The sequence below is a fragment of the Neovison vison genome, chromosome 2 (assembly GCF_020171115.1).
Source record: "Neovison vison isolate M4711 chromosome 2, ASM_NN_V1, whole genome shotgun sequence".
Lineage (NCBI taxonomy): Eukaryota > Metazoa > Chordata > Mammalia > Carnivora > Mustelidae > Neogale > Neogale vison.
The window spans coordinates 200,931,394-200,951,033 of NC_058092.1; the positions used below are offsets into that span (position 1 = coordinate 200,931,394).

At 40.2% G+C, this 19,640-nt stretch overlaps 1 protein-coding gene and 1 non-coding gene across 4 annotated transcripts in view; one reads left to right on the top strand and one right to left on the bottom strand.

Moving 5' to 3' along the window:
* Positions 1-2,247: 2,247 nt before the first annotated feature.
* The window catches only part of ZFAND4 (zinc finger AN1-type containing 4), a 103,096-nt gene continuing 85,703 nt past the window's right edge, over positions 2,248-19,640 (top strand). For 2 of the 3 annotated variants that reach the window (XM_044240027.1, XM_044240028.1), the window contains exons 1-2: positions 2,248-2,525; positions 10,710-11,010. In XM_044240027.1, coding sequence (XP_044095962.1) covers positions 10,749-11,010 — 262 coding nt within the window. In that variant the 5' untranslated portion in view covers positions 2,248-2,525; positions 10,710-10,748. Of the gene's footprint in view, positions 2,526-10,709; positions 11,011-19,640 lie in introns of those variants that run through there. The other variant, XM_044240029.1, reaches the window with a different exon arrangement.
* LOC122901506 lies at positions 11,456-11,563 on the bottom strand. The gene has a single exon (XR_006383520.1). It is a non-coding gene; the product is annotated as a U6 spliceosomal RNA (small nuclear RNA).

The following is a 19,640-nucleotide window of genomic DNA, read 5'->3' on the forward strand; positions in this document are numbered from 1 at the left end:
GTACAGCTCTCATAGATCAGCTGTTTGTGGTGCTCTGCTCTGAGAGTGACTTGATGGCAAAAGAGGGTGCTTATACCTTTTGTTTCTTAGGTTACTTGTGCATATAGTTACCTGCCCCTGTGTCTGACTCAGTAGGCATTTTTTTTCCTAAAGATTTTATTTATTTATTTGACAGACAGAGATCACAAGTAGGCAGAGAGGCAGGCAGAGAAGAGGAGGAAGCAGGCTCCCTCCTGGGCAGAGAGCCTGATTCGGGGCTCAATCCCAGGACCCTGGGATCATGACCTGAACCAAAGGCAGCAGCTTAACCCACTGAGCCACCCAGGGGCCCCTCAGTAGGCATTTGTTAAACATGTTGTTTTCTTTTGGGAATGATAGCTCTACTGAGTCATCATTAGGACAGATTAGGGAATTCATGAGAAATTAGAACAAATGCAAATTTTTATTTTGAGAGGTTTGAAAGGGGGAGGGAATTTATACTTACTGGTCCTATGGTCAGCACTTTCAATGGTCTTTTATCCAGTCTCCCTAAGTCCAGATAGGTAATGTCCTCATTTTACAGATGAGGATAAAATCTGGAAGCAGAGTACAATTGTGGAAAAAGTTTGGGTTTTTGTAGTGAGAATCTGGTTCTAGAGGTGTTTGAGAGTAGGCAAAGTATTTTACCTTTCTTAGCTTCTGTCTCCTTTGTCAACTTTGTCAAGTGTTTAGTACCAACTTTGTAGGATTGTGATGGGAGAGGATATGGAATGACCTATGTTGACCACGCAGCATTTTAAAAACAGTAAATGATGATGATGATGAGAAAGAATGATTTGGCCAACATAACAGCTTCTGTGTTGGAACCCAAGGCTACAGACCCATCTGTCTGATTCCACAAAGCCTGTGATCTTAGTTCTCCCTGACTGAAGTGAGGAGGCAGGTTGAAAGACCAAAGTTTTGATTCAGTATGATTCCCTCCATCACAGGTACTATTTTAGAATCTGTATACAAAGATGATAATATCTCTGTCCTTAAGAAGCTCCAGTCAATTCAGTACTGGAGTTTAAGAAGGAATCAGGGTCGAGAGCCTGAAGTTATGTCTCATCATAAACCCCAGTGTATGCTCAGTGTTGGATTGTGGAGATTAATTGGTGGATGGGGTCTCAGAGGAGCTGTGAGAAAGGATAGATTAGATGCTGGGGTTCATTTTAGATACATTCCTCTGACTAAAGATGAGGATGATGAAGCTAGATTGGGAGGGGGATTACTGTTCATTGTCATTTTGGTCATCCACCTAGTGAAATAGGCCTTTTCGGTTGGAAAATCTGTAAAGGTTGGATTTAGAACATGTGTGGGGAATGGAGAGGAAAAGGAGTGAGGGCCCATTTCAGGTTGGAGGGTTTATACTGTCATCGTGAACACTTGAGTTCAGCACCTTGGGAATTAGAGTGGGAAAAAGTGTAGCTAGGTTTACCCAACTCTGAGATTCAACAACCCAAGGTGCCCACTCTAGTACCTGACCTACATTTCTCAGATGGTAAATCGGGTGAGGCATAAATAGAGACCAAAAGAGGTAATTTGCTTTTGCCCTTGTTTTCAACTTGGTATAGTAGTGGCCCCCTTTCAGATGAGACCGTTGAGGTCTTAACGTTAGGAAACAGTGAAGCACTGGAAGGGTATATCTGTTAAAGGCAGGACTCCGGTCCTGAAAGCACTGGGAATGCACGTTCTGGAAGGGACCCACTGGAGGCCAGCTGCTCGTTACCCTCCTCACCCCAGCCCTTGGGGCGCCTCTAAGAGCAACCTTGGGTGGCCTCTGGTAAGGTGCTGTCCACACCGTCGTCCGGCCAGAGGCCACTCCCGCGGCTTCCAGCAGACCGTGCGGCGGGTCTCCAACCCTACCAATTTCCCAGGCAGGTGCCCACTGCTGCTAATAAAAGGCTAACATCCGGGCCTCCTCTAACCGACACCCAACACCGAACGCAGAGGAAGCTCCGGCTCCCGAGCAACCGCCGGCGTTGGGCGGACAGGCCCCGCCCCCGCCCGCACACTCGCTGATTGGAGGGCGACGCGAGCGCTGGCGAGCGATTGGTACGCGGTGTCACAAAGGGGCGGGGCGCGGCGGCTGCCGAGTGTTGCTAGTCCGTGCCTGCCCTGGCGTCGCTCGCGGGGCCGCGCCTCTCTCTAGGCCTGCGGGCGGGCGAACGAGTGAACAAGACAGCCGGGAGGGCGCCCGGGGCTGCGGGCCGCTGCACCGGACCGCGCTGCCGCCGCCGTCCTCCGCGGGCGGGAGAGGAGCGCCGGCCGCTCGGCGCGGGGCAGCGAGGCCCCGCCCCCTCGGCCGCGGCTTCCCTAAGACCGGCGCGGCGCTACGCATTCCGCGAGGACGCCGCCTGCACTTTCCGCCGGACCGCCCCGCCGGGTCCGACGGGTGCTGATCTGCCAGTCGCCGATTCTGACGCGGAGCCTGAGCACTGCCCTCCAGATCGGGCCCGAGCGTGTGGGTAGCCGGAGTCTATCCCGGAGGAGCACGGGCAGCGCAGGTGACCCGGCGGGCTTCGAGCGTGTACATTGTAGGCTCGGGTAGACGGACTTGGCTTCAAGGGTTTTCCCAGAGCCGCTAGAAGATTGAGGCTAGGCGAGAGTTTAGGGTACATATGCACGAAGTGGTGGGCAGACTGATGTAGCTTGTGTTTAAAACTGAAATGTTTTCACATAATTAGTAAAAACTTCATTAAAAGGCAGTATTTTTTAATGGTTGCATAACATTCTGGGTCTCTTCATATTGGGGGAAAAGTTTAAAAAATAACTAACTGCCCTGTGTGGCTAATGTTCTTTACAACAGGATAAAGTCAATTTCTAGTGAAATTACTTAGCGCTCTTACGGCTTTACCTGTCTTTAATTTCTCTCTCCTCTTTGTGTATTTTTAGAACTCTTGCAGAAGAAAGTAAGGTTTTGGGAGAATTGATTTAGGAATTTTTTAAATCATTTTAAAAAAGATTTTATTTATTTATTCGACAGATCACAAGTAGGCAGAGAGGCAGGCGTGGGGTGTGTTGAGGGGGGAAGGGAGCATGCTCCCCGCTGAGCAGGGAGCCGGATGCGGGGGCTCGATCCCAGGACCCTGAGATCATGACCTAAGCCTAAGGCAGAGGCTTAACACTGAGCCACCCAGACGCCCCAGGAATGTTTTTTGATGCCATTCCTCTTAATAGCTAAGTAGGTTTTTAAAATTACTGATAAAAATTCTGGAAGTATATCTTTTCTCTATCTGCCTCTTTCTTTGCTCTTGCTTTTGTATAATTTAGCTGTTAATGTTCATGCAATATTTCCCATCCTGTCTTTGAGTCTTCATTGCCCTCCTTTTCCAGCATTATATAGGGTTCCATAATGTGCTTGGTGGAGAATGACCACACACCACGTTAAGAAGCTGTCATTGGGCCCGGGTTTTAATACTGACTAGGTCTTTGGCTGGCTGGAACTTTAATTTTCTTCTCTGCCATCATCTAGTCCTCCAGTCTGGCTTACCAGATTTCACAGTCTCATTTTGTCCTCTCTCACTGTGTTTTCTACCGAGGAGAAGTGTAATTATTTTTTAGAGGCATACATTTCAGTTTTGAATTTGGTTACCAGCCTTGCTCCTTTCTGGATTTGGAGATTACTTCATTGATTCTCGGTGCCAAACTTTTGGTGGGTGTTCCAATGCAATTTAGCGAGGCCCACAGTTGCAGTTTTTCTTTTGGTATTTACTTTATCCATTCTCTCCTTATGGGTGAAGAACTTCCAAATCTGTTACCCTCTCCCGTCTCCGCATGTTTATTGTATTCCGGGTATTGTTGTGAAAGGGTACTGTAGTGAAGGAAATGGTCCTTCTATCTTCTGTCTCTACCTTCCTGGGGCAGGCACTGGTAACTCGTGCCTTTATTTCAGCATTACGGATCCCATCCCTGACTTCCATTGCTAGAGCTGCCGCTGTGTAGATGGGATTGCCCTTGGCTGTGGGGAAACAGACACTGATAATTCTTTAGTACATTCTTATTTGATGGAGCATGATAAGTATGCTTTTAAAAATTCCACACGTTACCCAAAGTCATATTACAAAAGCAGTTGTTTCAGTGAGGGGGAAAAAGAGGTTAGGGATTAGGTTCATAAAAATTCATTTTATTGTAGCCATTTCAGTGTTTTAAAGGTATAAAAAACAAAACCTGAGCAAAACAGCCATTTATTTGGCTTATATTTAAGAATAATGACCTTTTACCACTATCACCAGCAGTATTATTAGCATAGTACTTTGTATTGTTATATTTACTTACTCATTGTTTTGATAACTAGTATTATAGCACTCAAAGCAGCTGTGGTGCCAGCAACAACTTTTCTTCCTGAAGTGCCTTCTCTGTAGGACCATTAGCAGTCTTTATTCTGCCATTCAGTTTGCCTAATTAATCCTACTTCTGGATGATGATATAAAAATTCACACTGTAGCAGAAATCCATGTATGTGCATGTATGTTATAAATTAGACAAACTTTGCAAAGAACTTTGGAGTGAATCATAACATAATTCTCATGGGAAAGCAATATTCCCGTGACTTTTAGAGCATGACCAGATATTTCTTCATCTCTGGGACAAGGGTAATACCATATATATTTATCACAGGTTTGTTCCAAGGATCAACTGAAGGAGTGAATATTTATTTACTGTTTTATTGAACAAACCTTTAATGAGTACTAGTATACACAAAACACTGTGGTGGTGGATGATAGGGCAGAAAATCAGTTGTGGTTTCCCTCTTAAGTAGCTTACAGTTTATTTAGGAGAATAAGAAAGTCATGTAAACAATGAAATGGATTGTAATGGGTGTAATATGTTGGAGGAGGTCAGGGGACGAAGGAGAGCCACATAAAAGGCTTTGTGGAATAGTTGCTGTTTGAGCTGCGTCTGGAAAGATGATTAGGTGCTTGTCAGGTAGCCAGGTGTGGGGATGGCAGTGGGTAGAGTCAAGTAGGAGAAATGAGATAGAGCTGATGTATTCTGAAGCTGCAGGCACAAACCATTAGAAGACAGATGTACCAGAGGTGTTGCAGGGTGAGATGATGTATGTGTCTAAATAAAATGAGGCTGGAAGGTGAGATGCATGACCTCAGGGCGTTTCTCAGGAGTCTGAATTTTATTCTCTAGGCAGTGAATTTAATTCCATGATTTTATTCTACAGGCATTCTATTCTGTGGAAGCCATCATAGGGCCTGGAGCTAAGAAATACATGATTAGTTCTACCTTTTAATAAGATAGGTGTGCTCCCTACCATATGTTAGGCAAATGCCAACTAAAACTCTGAGTTACCACTACACCCCTACTAGAATGGCCAAAATCTAGAATACCAACAATATCAAATGCTGATAAGGATGTGGAACAATAAGAACTCTTACTCTTTGCTGGTGTACATGCAAAATGGTACAGCCACTTAGGAGACACTTTGGCAGTTTGTTATAAAACTAAACACATTGTAAGATCCAGGAGTCACACTCATTGGCTTTTACCCAGGGGTGCTAAAAACATGTCCACACAAAAACCTATGCACAGATATTTATAGCAGTTATATTCATAATTGCCCAAACTTGGAAGCAAGCAAGATATGTCCTTCAGTAGGTGAATGGATAAATTGTGGGACATTTAAACAATAGAATGTTATTCAGTGTCAAAAAGAAATGAGCTGTCAGCCCTTGAAAAGACATGGAAGAAACTTAAATGCATATTAGTAAATGAAGGAAGACAATCTGAAAAGGCTACATACTGTATAATTGCAACTACATGATATTCTGGAAAAGGTAAACCTATGAGGATGGTAACATATCAATGATTGCCAGGGGTTTGGGAAGGCAGGTGGGATGAATAGGTGAACCACAAAGGATTTTTAGGGCAGGGGGACAATTCTGTGTGATAGCATAATGGTAGGTACATGCCAGTATATGTTTGTGAAAACCAGTAAAATATAAAACACCAAGATTAAACTATAAATTATGGGTGTTGGGTAATAATGGGATATCACTGCAGTTTCTTTAGTTGTAACAAACACACTGCTCTGGTGTAGGATGCTGACAGAGGGGAAGTTTGTACATGTGTGGGAGCAGGGAGTAATATGGGAACTCTGTAAATTTTGTTCCCAGTGTATTCTGTGAGACCCATATTACCTCGATACCAAAACCAGACAAAGGCATATAAAGAAAACAAGATCAGTGGGTTTTTAAAAAATTTTTATTTATTTAGAGAGAAAGCACACAGGAGTGGGGAGGGTCAGAGAGAGAGGAGAGGGAGAATTTCAAGTAGACTCCCTGCTGAGTGGGGAGCCCAATATAAAGCTTGGTCTCATGATGCTGAGATCAAGACCTAAGCTGAAATAAAGAGTCGGATGCTTAACTAACTGAGCCACCCAGGCGCCCCACCATCAGTGTTCAAAAACCACATGATTATCCCAATAGACACTGGACAGAAAAGCATCTGACAAAATCTAATACCTTTCTGATTTACCAAAAAAAAAAAAAAAAGGCCTTAAAGTAGGAGAAGAAAGGAACACCCTAATTGTGATACAGATTATGTATGGAAAACCCCCTAGTCCAAATCAGTACCTTGTGGTGAAAGACTGAATGCTTTTCCCCTATAGTCAGGAATAAGAGAAGAGTGTTGGCTCCTACCACCAGTACTCAACCTTGTGTTGGAGATTTAGGCAGGGTAATTAAATAAGAAAAGGAAATAAAGAGCATCTTATTGGAATGTTGAAGATTGGAGATGAAGAAGTAAAAATCTCCATTTGCAGATGACATGATCTTTGATGAAGAAAATCCTAAAGAATCCACTGAAAAACTACTAGAACTAATGGATGAATTGCAGGATTGCAATGTACAAGATCAGTATATTAAAATCAATTGTATTTCTCTATACTAGCAATGAACAAATTGAATAGGACACAATAATTTCATTTATAGCAGTATCAAAAAGAATATTCTTAATACTGTTTTTAAAACAAAACTTGTACTCTAAAAACTATAAAACATTGTTGAAAGCGGTTTTTGAAGTTTTTTAAAAAAGATTTTATTTATTTGATATAGAATGAGAGAGAGAGAGAGCACAAGCATGGGGAGCAGTAGCAGAGGGAGAAACCGACTCCCCGCTGAGCAGGGAGCGCCATGTGGGGCTTGATCCCAGGACTCTGGGATCATGACCCTAGCTGAAGGCAGACGCTTAACCGATTGAGCCACTCAAGCACCATTAAGAAGTTGTAAATAAAGTAATGGCATTGCATGTTCATGGATTATAAGACAATATTGTCAAGATGGTAATTTTCTCCAAATTAATCTGCATACTCAACACAATCCTTGTTCAAAAGCCCAACTGGTGTTTTTGCAAAAGAGACAATCTGATCGTAAAACTCATGTGGAAATTCAAAGGACCCAGAATAACTCAAGAATCATGGAAGAGAAAAACAAATTAGAGAACTCACACTTTCTGATTTCAAAACTTACTACAAAGGTAAAAAGACATTGTGGTACTGTTACAAGGATAGACATGTAGATCAATGTCATAGAATTGAGGGATTGGGATTAAACCCTCATATTTATGGTAGGTTGGTTTTTGACAAGGGTGCCAAGACAATTCAAAGGGAATAGAATAGGTTTTCCAACAAATGCTGCTTGGACAATTGTTTTTTTTTTACTTGGAAAAATATAAAGCTGGACCCTGCTTTCACACCATCCACAAAATAAATTCAAAATGGATAGACCTACATATAAGGCTAAAACTATACAATTCTTAGAAAACTATGTGTGAATAAATCTTATTACTTTGGATTAGGTCAGGCATTTAAAATGTGTTTCTGGGGGTGCCTGGGTGGTTCAGTGGGTTAAAGCCTCTCTGCCTTTGGCTCAGATCATGAACCCAGGGTCCTGGGATCAAGCCCCTCATCGGCTCTCTGCTCAGCAGGGAGCCTGCTTCCCTTCCTCTCTCTCTGCCTGCCTCTCTGCCTACTTGTGATCTCTGTTTGTCAAATAAATAAATAAAATCTTAGGGGCGCCTGGGTGGCTCAGTGGGTTAAGCTGCTGCCTTCGGCTCAGGTCATGATCTCAGGGTCCTTCCCACATCGGGCTCTCTGCTCAGCAGGGAGCCTGCTTCCTCCTCTCTCTCTCTCTCTCTGCCTGCCTCTCTGCCTGCCTCTCTGCCCACTTGTGATCTCTCTCTGTCAAATAAATAAATAAAAAATCTTAAAAAAAATAAAATCTTAAAAAAATAAAAATAAAATAAAATGTGTTTCTGAAAGTACAAGCAACAAAAGAAAATTGTTGATCATTAAATCCAAATTGGAGATCATTAAAATACACTTTTTTACTTTGAAGAACACCATCAAGAAAGTTGAAAGGCAGCCCGTAACACTGGAGAAAATATTTGAGAATCATATATCTTTAAGAGGCTTGTATCTAAAAAAAAACATTAAAAATCCCTTTTACAACTCAGTAATAAGACAACTGAAGTAAAAATAGACAAAGGATATGAGTATATTTTTCTGAATTGATATTTCTGTAAAGAAGATACACAAATAGCTAGTTGCTCAGCATCATTAGTCTTTAGAGAAAGAAAATTTACAGCCACATTAAAATACTACTTCAGGGGCGCCTGGGTGGCTCAGTGGGTTAAGCCGCTGCCTTCTGCTCAGGTCATGATTGCAGGGTCCTGGGATCAAGCCCCACATTGGTCTCTCTGCTCAGCCGGGAGCCTGCTTCCTTCTCTCTCTCTCTGCCTGCCTCTCTGCCTGCTTGTGATCTCTGTCTGTCAAATAAATAAATAAAATCTTTAAAAAAATACTACTTCACACTCTCTAGGTTGGCTTTAATCAAAAAGGAAATAAAAAGTATTACAAGGATGTGGAGAAATCAGCATCCTCTTTCATTGTTGGTGGGAAGGTAAGATGGAATAACACTTGGTAGTAACACAGATTGCTAAATGTGGAGTTACCACCTAACCCAGTAATTCCAATCCTAGGTATATATGGAAGAGAAAGGAAAACATGTCCACACAGAAACCTATAATCAGATGTTCTCATAGCATTATTCATAATCCCCCCCCCAAACTGGAGACAACCCAACATACCCATCATTTGGCAACTCCATAAACAATAAGTGGTATATCCATACAACGGATTATTATTTAGCAATAAGAATAAAATACTGATGCATCTTATAATCATGGATGAACTTTGAAATGTTAAACTAAGTGAAAGAGGCTATTCACAAAAGATTACATATTGTATGACTATGTGAAATTACCAGAATAGGCTAAATGACAGAAAGTTGATTAAGGGGTACCTAGGGCTGAGAGGGAAAAGGAGAATTTGAAAGATATTTAAAGTGTATGGGGTTCCTTTTTGGGGTGATAAAAATGTTCTAAAGATGATTGTGATGGTTGTACAATCCTGTGAATGTAATGAAAACCAGTCAATTTTAGACTTTTTTAAGTAGATGAATTTTATGGTATGTAAATTATATTTCAGTAAAGTTATCATAAATTTCAGTAAGGTTTCAGTAAAACTCATAATTGACCAGTAAAGCTACCTACCCCTCCAAGAAAATGTATATCACCTGTCCTAGTTTAAATTCAAGACATTCCCTTTACAAAGTTTTCACTGATTAATAACAATTTATCAATTTGATTATTACTGTTATCTTAATTATACACTTTTAGGAATTCTGTTTGGTGTGCTTGCCTCTCTTGTTCATTAGTCATTGCATGTTTGTGTGTAGCGATTATGTCTAATGTCTGTTATCAACATTGATATCATTTCAGTGCTGTACTGATAGATAACTTCTAGAATGCTTATTGATTATCTAGAATGCCTATTTTTTAAGGAATCTATCAAATTGGTTGCTGTTATTTTATTCAGAGTGATTTAGATGTACAATGGTTATAAAATTATATTTTGTATGGGTTAGAAAACATAATTTACATGGTTTAGTATAGGATATGCATAAAATTCCCCAAATCTTGCAAATATGTATCTCTGTGTTGAGTTGAGTTCATTGTTTTAAAGGTCATTAACAACAAAAATATATTGACTCTGAAAAACAGTATGAGGGGTTTTGAAGCTGCGGGGATGGATGGGAGGTTGGGGGAACCAGGTGGTGGGTATTAGAGAGGGCATGGATTGCATGGAGCACTGAGTGTGGTGCAAAAACAAGGAATACTGTTATGCTGAAAATAAAAATATATATATATATGTTTATATATATATTTGTTAAATATGTACTATAAGTAAATGTGCTGAGCTCTTGTAGGATATAGGAATTATTTTAAATATACCTGTTTTCAGTAATCTTGCAGTCTAATTGGGAGAGTGGTTTTGGAGATAAACTTGAAAGATAAATTAAGTACTAAAAAGAGTTCTGGGGCTGTCTGGCATATTGATATGGGCCAGAGTTATTCAGAAAGTCTTTTTTTTTTTTAGATTTTATTTATTTATTTGACAGAGCTAGAAAGATCACAGGTAGACAGAGCGGGAAATGGGCTCCCCACTGAGCAGAAAACCCGATGTGGGGCTTGATCCCAGAACTGTGGGATTATGACCTGAGCTGAAGGCAGAGGCTTAACCCATTGAGCCACCCGGGTGCCCTTATTCAGAAAATCATTATAGCAGAATAAGACTTCCAGATAGTCTCATTAAAAAAATATTCTTTTTTTTTTTTTAGGTACAAAATTCAAAACATGAACAACAATATATATTATCAATGTTTAAAGCTGATTGGGCTAGAACTGGAATACGGTTGCCTACAACATATTCCAGAGGAATTAGAAAACTCAAAGTAATGGATAACAGAAAAGATCCTCCATTCTTCAATGAAGATAACGTGGGACCATTTTACTACAAACTTCCTTTCTATGATACCATGGAGCTCTTCATTGAAACATTGACTGGAACATGTTTTGAGCTGAGAGTTTCACCCTTTGAAGCTGTTATTTCTGTGAAAGCAAAAATTCAAAGATTGGAAGGTATTAGTTTCTCTTTGCTTTTAAGGTAAAATTTAGGATTAAATTTGTTCATCAAGAATGTATAATAATTCTAACTTTTCTTATGGATAAAATGTCAAACCTATATGGAATTAAGAAAAATAAGATATGTACCCCATATACTCCTTACTCAGTTTCAACAGTTAGGGATTCATGAACTATCATGTTTTATATTCCTCCCACCCCCTTCCACTTCTACCAGATTCTTTTGAAGGAAATCCCTGGCATTATGGTAATAGTGTGTGAAATAATATTTTAAAATAATTTTTCAACAGGTTATCATGACATGCAAAATCTGCCACAAGTACCTTACAGTTACTTTCAGTGGAAAATCATAATTGAGCTCTCTTTTAGTGACCTCCTTTACCTATTTATACTATTTTGCAAATACCTTTCTTTTTTTACTTTTATTATTTATGTATTTATTTAAAATACGGAATGCTTCACGAATTTGCATGTCATCCTAGCACATGGGGCTATGCTAATCATCTCTGTATTGTTCCAATTTTAGTATATGTGCTGCCAAAGTGAGCACTTTTCTTCTTTTAGTGTGGACGTTTTCTAAAAGTTTTGGTTTACATTTACATATATTTGAAGTTTCCTCAGTATAGCAGGGATGCTGAATATTGTGCAGTGTCTCTGTGGTTAACATGTTTGTGACAGGTATCATAAATTACTTTGTGTTAGAATTAGAGTCTTTTTCTTTGTGCTTTGTGGATTTCAGAAATAAGTGGTATTTGCCATTGTAGTTGTTAGAACCCAGTATGTACTTGAAAATTAAATTGTCTCTATAACAGTAAGTGGGTCTTGCTGTAATTTAGAAGTAATAACTAGCATTGCCCCTGTCCAGTTTTAAGTTCTGAATTGTAGGATGATTAGGGTTGGAATCTTTTATTTTTGTAAAGTCAAGGATCCTGGTGGCTAAGCTTCTAAATATTTGCTGTTCTCTTCCAACTAACTTCTATTAAGTTAGTGGCCAGCTGAGTCCAGTGACCACATTAGTATATAGAGTAATGAATGGCACACGAAACATCTTTTCCCTCAAGTGATTTCCTGAGACATGGAGTCAGCATAGGTTATTTTGGCATTGTTCTGCTTCGTTATTAATATGATGGCATAGTGATATCTTTTTAGGAGCAGGAAGATAAAACCCTCTTGTGTTTAAATTTCTGTATTTCCCCCCTTTCAAGGATTTTGGATAATCGTCGGCAGCAAAAGCATTTTAGAGAGTATCTTGATTAGTATCTTTTTTTTTTAATTTTTAAATTTATTTTATTTTAAAAAGATTTTACTTACTTATTTGGCAGAGAGAGCAAAAGAGGGAACATAGCAGGGGGAATAGGAGAGGGAGAAGCAGGGTTCCTGCTGAGCAGGGAGCCCGATGTGGGGTTTGATCCCAGGACCTTGTGCTCATGACCTGAGCCGAAGGAAGACACCTAATGACTGAGCCACCTGGTAGCACCCCCCCTTTTTAATATTATATTCATTTATTTATTTGACACAGAGAGAGAGAGAGAGCGCATGTGCGCGCACATAAGCAAGGCAAGCAGCAGGCAGAGAGAGAGGGAAGGGAGAAGTAGACTTCTCGGTGAGCCAAGAGCCTGACATGGGGTTCAATCTCAGGGCCCTAGGATCATGACCTGAGCCACAGGCAGATGCTTAACTGACTGAGCCACCCAGGCACCGCTTGCTTAGGTATCTTAGTGTCTAGTAAACTTGAGTTTACAGAAGACTGGGGCCTCATCCAAGGGAAATGTTTCATTGCTGACAGAGTTGGTTTCAGAGCCAAGATGGGAACTTCCTGTCCTCTGTAGGAGTAGGCTTTGTCAGTGTAGAAGCAGTGGCTTTGTAGTTACTGGACAGTTGAATTTTTTTTTAATTTAAAAAATTTTTTTATAAACACATATAATATATTATTAGCTCCATGGGTACAGGTCTGTGAATTGCCAGGTTTACACACTTCACAGCACTCACCATAGCACATACCCTCCCCAGTGTCCATAGCCCCACCACCCTCTCCCAACTTCCCTCCCCACAGCAATCCTCAGTTTGTTTTGTAAGATTGAGAGTCCTTACAGTTTGTCTCCCTCCTGATCCCATCTTGTTTCATTTATTCTTTTCCTACCCCAAACCCCACATGTTGCACCTCCACTCTCCCTCATATCAGGGAGATCATATGATAGTTGTCTTTCTCTGATTGACTTATTTTGCTAAGCATAATACCCTCTAGTTCCATCCACATTGTCGCAAATGGCAAGATTTCATTTGGCTGCATAGTATTCCATTGTATATATATACCACATCTTTATCCATTTGTCTGTTGATGGACATCTAGGTTCTTTCCATAGTTTGGCTATTGTGGACATTGCTGCTATAAACATTCGGGTGCACGTGCCCCTTCGGATCACTACGTTTGTATCTTTAGGGTAAATACTCAGTAGTGCAATTGTTGGGTTGTAGGGTAGCTCTATTTTCAACTTTTTGAGGAACCTCCATGCTGTTTTCCAGAGTGGTTGCACCAGCTTGCATTCCCACCAACAGTGTAGGAGGGTTCCCCTTTCTCCGCATCCTCGCCAGCATCAGTCATTTCCTGACTTGTTAATTTTAGCCATTCTGACTGGTGTGAGGTGGTATCTCATTGTGGTTTTGATTTGTATTTCCCTGATGCTGAGTGATGTGGAGTACTTTTTCATGTGTCTGTTGGCCATCTGGATGTCTTTGCAGAAACGTCATGTCCTCTGCCCATTTCTTGATTGGATTATTTGTTCTTTGGGTGTTGAGTCTGATAAGCTCTTTATAGATTTTGGATACTAGCCCTTTATCTGATGTGTCATTTGCAAATATCTTCTCCCATTCTGTCAGTTGTCCTTGGTTTTGTTAACTGTTTCCTTTGCTGTGTAAAAGCTTTTGATCTTGATGAAGTCCCAATAGTTCATTTTTGCCCTTGCTTTGCTTGCCTTTGGCGATGTTCCTAGGAAGAAGCTACTGCAGGTGAGGTCGAAGAGGTTGCTGCCTGTGTTCCCCTCAAGGATTTTGATGGATTCCTGTCTCACATTGAGGTCCTTCATCCATTTTGAGTCCATTTCCATGTGTGGTGTAAGGAAATGGTCCAATTTCATTTTTCTGCATGTGGCTGTCCAAATTTTCCCAGCACCATTTGTTGAAGAGACTGTCTTTTTTCAGTTGGACATTCTTTCCTGCTTTGTTGAAGATTAGTTGACCATAGAGTTGAGGGTCTATTTCTGGGCTCTCTATTCTGTTTCATTGATCTATGTATCTGTTTTTGTGCCAGTACCATACTGTCTTGATGATGACAGCTTTGTAATAGAGCCTGAAGTCCGGAATTGTGATGCCACCAACTTTGGCTTTCTTTTTCAATATTCCTTTGGCTATTCGAGGTCTTTTCTGGTTCCATATAAATTTTAGGATTATTTGTTTCATTTCTTTGAAAAAAATGGATGGGGTTTTGATAAGGATTGCATTAAATGTGTAGATTGCTTTAGGTAGCGTAGACATTTTCACAATATTTATTCTTCCAATCCAGGAGCATGTAACATTTTTCCATTTCTTTGTGTCTTCCTCAGTTTCTTTTATGAGTACTTTATAGTATAGATTCTGAGTATAGATTCTTGGCCTCTTTCGTTAGGTTTATTTCTAGGTATCTTTTGATTTTGGGTGCAATTGTAAATGGGATTGACTCCTTAATTTCTCTTTCTTCTCTCTTATTGTTTGTATAAAGAAATGCAACTGATTTCTGTACATTGATTTTATATCCTGACACTTTACTGAATTCCTGTACAAGTTTTAGCAGTTTCGGAGTGGAGTCTTTTGGGTTTTCCACCTAAAGGATCATATCATCTGCAAAGAGTGATAGTTTGACTTCTTTGCCAATTTGGATGCCTTTAATTTCTTTTTGTTGTCTGATTGCTGAGGCTAGGACTTCTAGTACTGTGTTGAATAGCAGTGGTGATAAAGGACATCCCTGCTGTGTTCCTGACCTCAGCGGAAAAGCTTTCAGTTTTGCTCCGTTGAGAAATCATTCTCAACGGAGAATGCAAACTGATATTTGCAGTGGGTTTTTCCGAGGTGGCTTTGATAATATTGAGGTATGTGCCCTCTATCCCTACACTTCAAAGAGTTTTGATCAGGAAGGGATGCTGTACTTTGTCAAATGCTTTTTCAGCATCTATTGAGAGTATCATATGGTTCTTGTTCTTTCTTTTATTAATGTATTGTATCACATTGATTGATTAGCGGATGTTGAACCAACCTTGCAGCTCTGGAATAAATCCTACTTGGTCGTGGTGAGTAATTTTTTTAACGTACTGTTGGATCCTATTGGCTAGTATTTTGGTGAGAATTTTTGCATCTGTGTTCATCAAGTATATTGGTCTGTAGTTCTCTTTTTTGATGGAGTCTTTGTCTGGTTTTGGGATCAAGGTAATGCTGGCCTCATAAAATGAGTCTGGAAGTTTTCCTTCCATTTCTATTTTTTGGAATAGTTTCAGGAGAATAGAAATTAATTCTTCTTTAAACGTTTGGTAGAATTCCCCTGGGAAGCCATCTGGCCCTGTGCTCTTGTTTCTTGGGACATTTTTGATGACTACTTCAATCTCCTTACTGGTTATGGGTCTGTTCAAGTTTTCTATTTCATCCAGGTTCAGTTGTGGTAGTTTATATGTCTCTAGGAATGCATCCATTTCTTCCAGATTCTCAAATTTGCTGGCACATAGTTGCTCATAGGTTCTTTCTTTAAGATTTTTTTTAATTTTATTTTTTCCTTATTCTAATATTTTAAATTTTACTCTTACCTCTTTTAATACTTTTTTAAAATTAATTTTTAATTTCTTTTCAGCGTAACAATATTCATTGTTTTTGCACCACACCCAATGCTCCATGCAATCCCTCCCTAATACCCACCACCTTGTTCCCCTAACCTCCCACCTCACACTTCCTCAAGACCCTCAGGTTGTTTTTCAGAGTCTATAGTCTCTCATTTTTCACCTCCCCTTCCAGTTTCCCTCAACTCCCTTCTCCTCTCCATCTCCCCATATCCTCCATGTTATTTGTTATGCTCCACAAATAAGTGAAACCATATGATAATTGACTCTCTCTGCTTGACTTACTTCACTCAGCATAATCTCTTCCAGTCCCGTCCATGTTGCTACAAAAGTTGGGTATTCATCCTTTCTGATAGATGCATAATACTCCATAGTGTATATGGACCATATCTTTCTTATCCATTTGTCCGTTGAAGGGCATCTTGGTTCCTTCCACAGTTTGGTGACTGTGGCCATTGCTGCTATAAACATTGGGGTACAGATGGCCCTTCTTTTCACGACATCTGTATCTTTGGGGTAAATACCCAGTAGTGCAATTTCAGGGTCATAGGGAAGTTCTATTTTTAATTTCTTGAGGAATCTCCACACTGTTCTCCAAAGTGGCTGCACCAACTTGCATTCCCACCAATAGTGTAAAAGTGTTCCCCTTTTTTCCAACACATGTTTCCTGTCTTGCTAATTTTGGTTATTCTAAATGGTGTAAGGTGGTACCTCAGTGTGGTTTTAATTTGAATCTCCCTGATGGCTAGTGATGATGAACATTTTTTCATGTGTCTGATAGCCATTTGTATGTCTTCATTGGAGAAGTGTCTGTTCATGTCTTCTTCCCATTTTTTGATACGATTATCTGTTTTGTGTGTGTTGAGTTTGAGGAGTTCTTTATAGATCCTGGATATCAGCCTCTCATAGGTTCTTTTTTTTTTTTTTGGCCACTCCTGTTATTTTTTTTCCAATTTATTTATTTTCAGAAAAACATTATTCATTATTTTTTCACCACACCCAGTGCTCCATGCAAGCCGTGCCCTCTATAATACCTTCCACCTGGTACCCCAACCTCCCACTCCCCCACCACTTCAAACCATAGGTTCTTATAATTGTTTGTATTTCTTTGGTGTTGGTTGTGATCTCTCCTCTTTCATTTATGATTTTACTTATTTGGGTCCTTTCTCTTCTTTTTGATAAGTCTGGCCAAAGGTTTATCAATCTTATTAATTCTTTCAAAGAAACAGGTCCTAGTTTTGTTGATTTGTTCTTGGACAGTTGAATCTTAATATAGATGTTTATAAAGCAAATAGTTACTGGTAAATTAAATGAGATAAAATAAAATAGTAAATACAAATCTTGCTGTCATAACAAAATACCATAGACTAGGTAGCTTAAACAACAGGAATTTATTGTCTTATAGTTCTGGAGCTTGAAAGTCTGAGATCAGGGTACTAGCATGGTCAGATTCTACTAAGGGCTTTCTTTCTGACTTACAAACTGCCTTTTTCTTGCTGTGTCCTCATATCGCAGCAGGAGAGAGAGTGCACATTTGCTCTGACAACTCTTTTAAGGGCACTGATCCCACCACGAGGGCCTTATTCTAAACCTCATTTAAGCCTAATTATCTCCCAGAGATCATGACTCTAAATACCATTACACTGGAGTTTGGACCTCAAGATAAAAATTGAGGATAAGGACACAGTTCAGTCCATAGCACCTACCATAAGCTGTCAGTAGATCTTAATTCCTTTTCCCCTTCCTGATCCTTATATCCCTCATGTGTTTCTTTTCTCCTGTTCTCCATACTTTCTTGTAACTTCCTGCAGCCCATGGCCACTGATAATCATTCTGTTCTTCAGGAGGCTTCAAGAAGGCATCTTTCATGAAAAATGAATTTTGGGGGTGCCTGGGTGGCTCAGTGGGTTAAAGCCTGTGCCTTCGGCTCAGGTCATGATCCCAGGGTCCTGGGATTGAGCCCCGCATCGGGCTCTCTGCTCAGCAGGGAGCCTGCTTCCTCCTCTCTTTCTCTGCCTGCCTCTCTGTCTACTTGTGGTCTCTGCCTGTCAAATAAATAAATAAAATCTTTAAAAAAAAAAGAAAAACAAATTTTGATTTTTTTCTGGGTGGTCTCTTTCTTTTCTTTCCTTTTCCTTTCTTTCTTTTCTTTTCTTTTTTTTTAAGAGAGACTGAGTGTGAAGGGTGGTAGAGAGGCAGAGGGAGAGAAAGAATCCTAAGCAGGCTCCACACCCAGCACAGAGCCAGGTGCAGGGCTTGATCTCACAACCCTGAGATCATGACCTGAGCCGGAATCACGAGTCAGATGCTTAACTGACTGTGTCACCCAAGGACCCGTGGTCTTTCTCTTTCTACCCAAAAATGTGCTGGTTAGGAATGGAAGGGCTGTAGCAGGAAGGAAGCAGAATCTGCAAGGGAACTTTCAATGGTCCTTGAAGGGGCAGGAGTATGGGAGCCAGACTGCCTGATTTCGTATTTCTAGCTGAGCCAATTATTTAACCTCTAATTACCTCAGCTGTGCTAATTCAAAATAGGAATAATAATAGTACCAGTCACAAAAAGTTGTTCTCAGGATTCCTAATTAATAAATAAAAAACATTTAGCAGGGCATCCGTGTTCTTTATCAGGGGAAAATGGTTACTCTGTAGAGAGTGTGCAGTATGTACCCACGGATATGAGAACTATGTCCTTGGGAGGAGATGTAATTTAGCTCTCTTAGTTTTTCAGAGAAGGCGAAATTTTCAGAGCTTATTACCTAGAACATTGGTCTGCAAAGGAGAGTGCATACTAGGAGGATATGAGAAATAATCCAGTGGAATTTGGAAAGAGAAAGTGTGCCAAGAAATATAAGGGATTATTGTCATTTGGTTCATGATTGCCATGGGCAGTGGATTTCTCACACATCCAGTCCTTGGCACTACTTCTGCCTGTGAAGATTTCTCTTCTGTGCATGGGATAGGGTTTTTTCCCTGGCCTTCTTATGAGTGGGTGGGACACTGTTATTAGTTCTGGCCAGTGAGCTATGAAAAGAAGTCTTTCTCAGACTGAGTCTTGAATAACTGTAGTGAACAGAAAACCCCTGCTGATATGCTGTGGACATGTAACGTGAGCAAGAAATCAATTTTTGTTTTAAGCCACTAACATCTCTGGGGTTGTTGGGAGGTGTTCAGCATAACCTACTTTATGGTTCCCCTCTGACCCTCCCCACTGTCGTGCCCTTTCTCTCTCATTCTCTCTCTCTCTAATAAAAAATAATTATTTTTTTAGAGAGTTGACCCATTTATCAATGGGTCAACTATTTATGTAATGCCTCTCTTTATCCCTGATCTTTCCTTCTCTTTATCCCTAATCTTTCCTTCCACTGAAGTCTACTTTGTCTGCAATTGATACAGCAACTCCAGCTTTCTAATTTATTTTGATTAAATTAAATTAATTAATTTTCTATTTTTAAAGATTTTATTTATTTGACAAAGAGAGAGCGCACAAGCAGGGGGAGCTGTAGGGCAAGGGAGAGAGAGAAGCAGGCTCTGCACTGAGTAGGGAGGCTGATATGGGGCTTGATCTCAAGACCCTGGGATCATGACCTGAGCCAAAGGCAGGCCCTTAACCATCTGAGCCACCCAGGCATCCCTATGTTTTCAATCTATATATATCTTTATGTTTAAAGTGCATTTCTTATAGACAATATATAGTTGAGTCTTCAGTTTTGATCAAGTTTGATGATCTTTATCTTTTTTAATTGGTTTATTTAGGCAACTATGTTTAAAATTA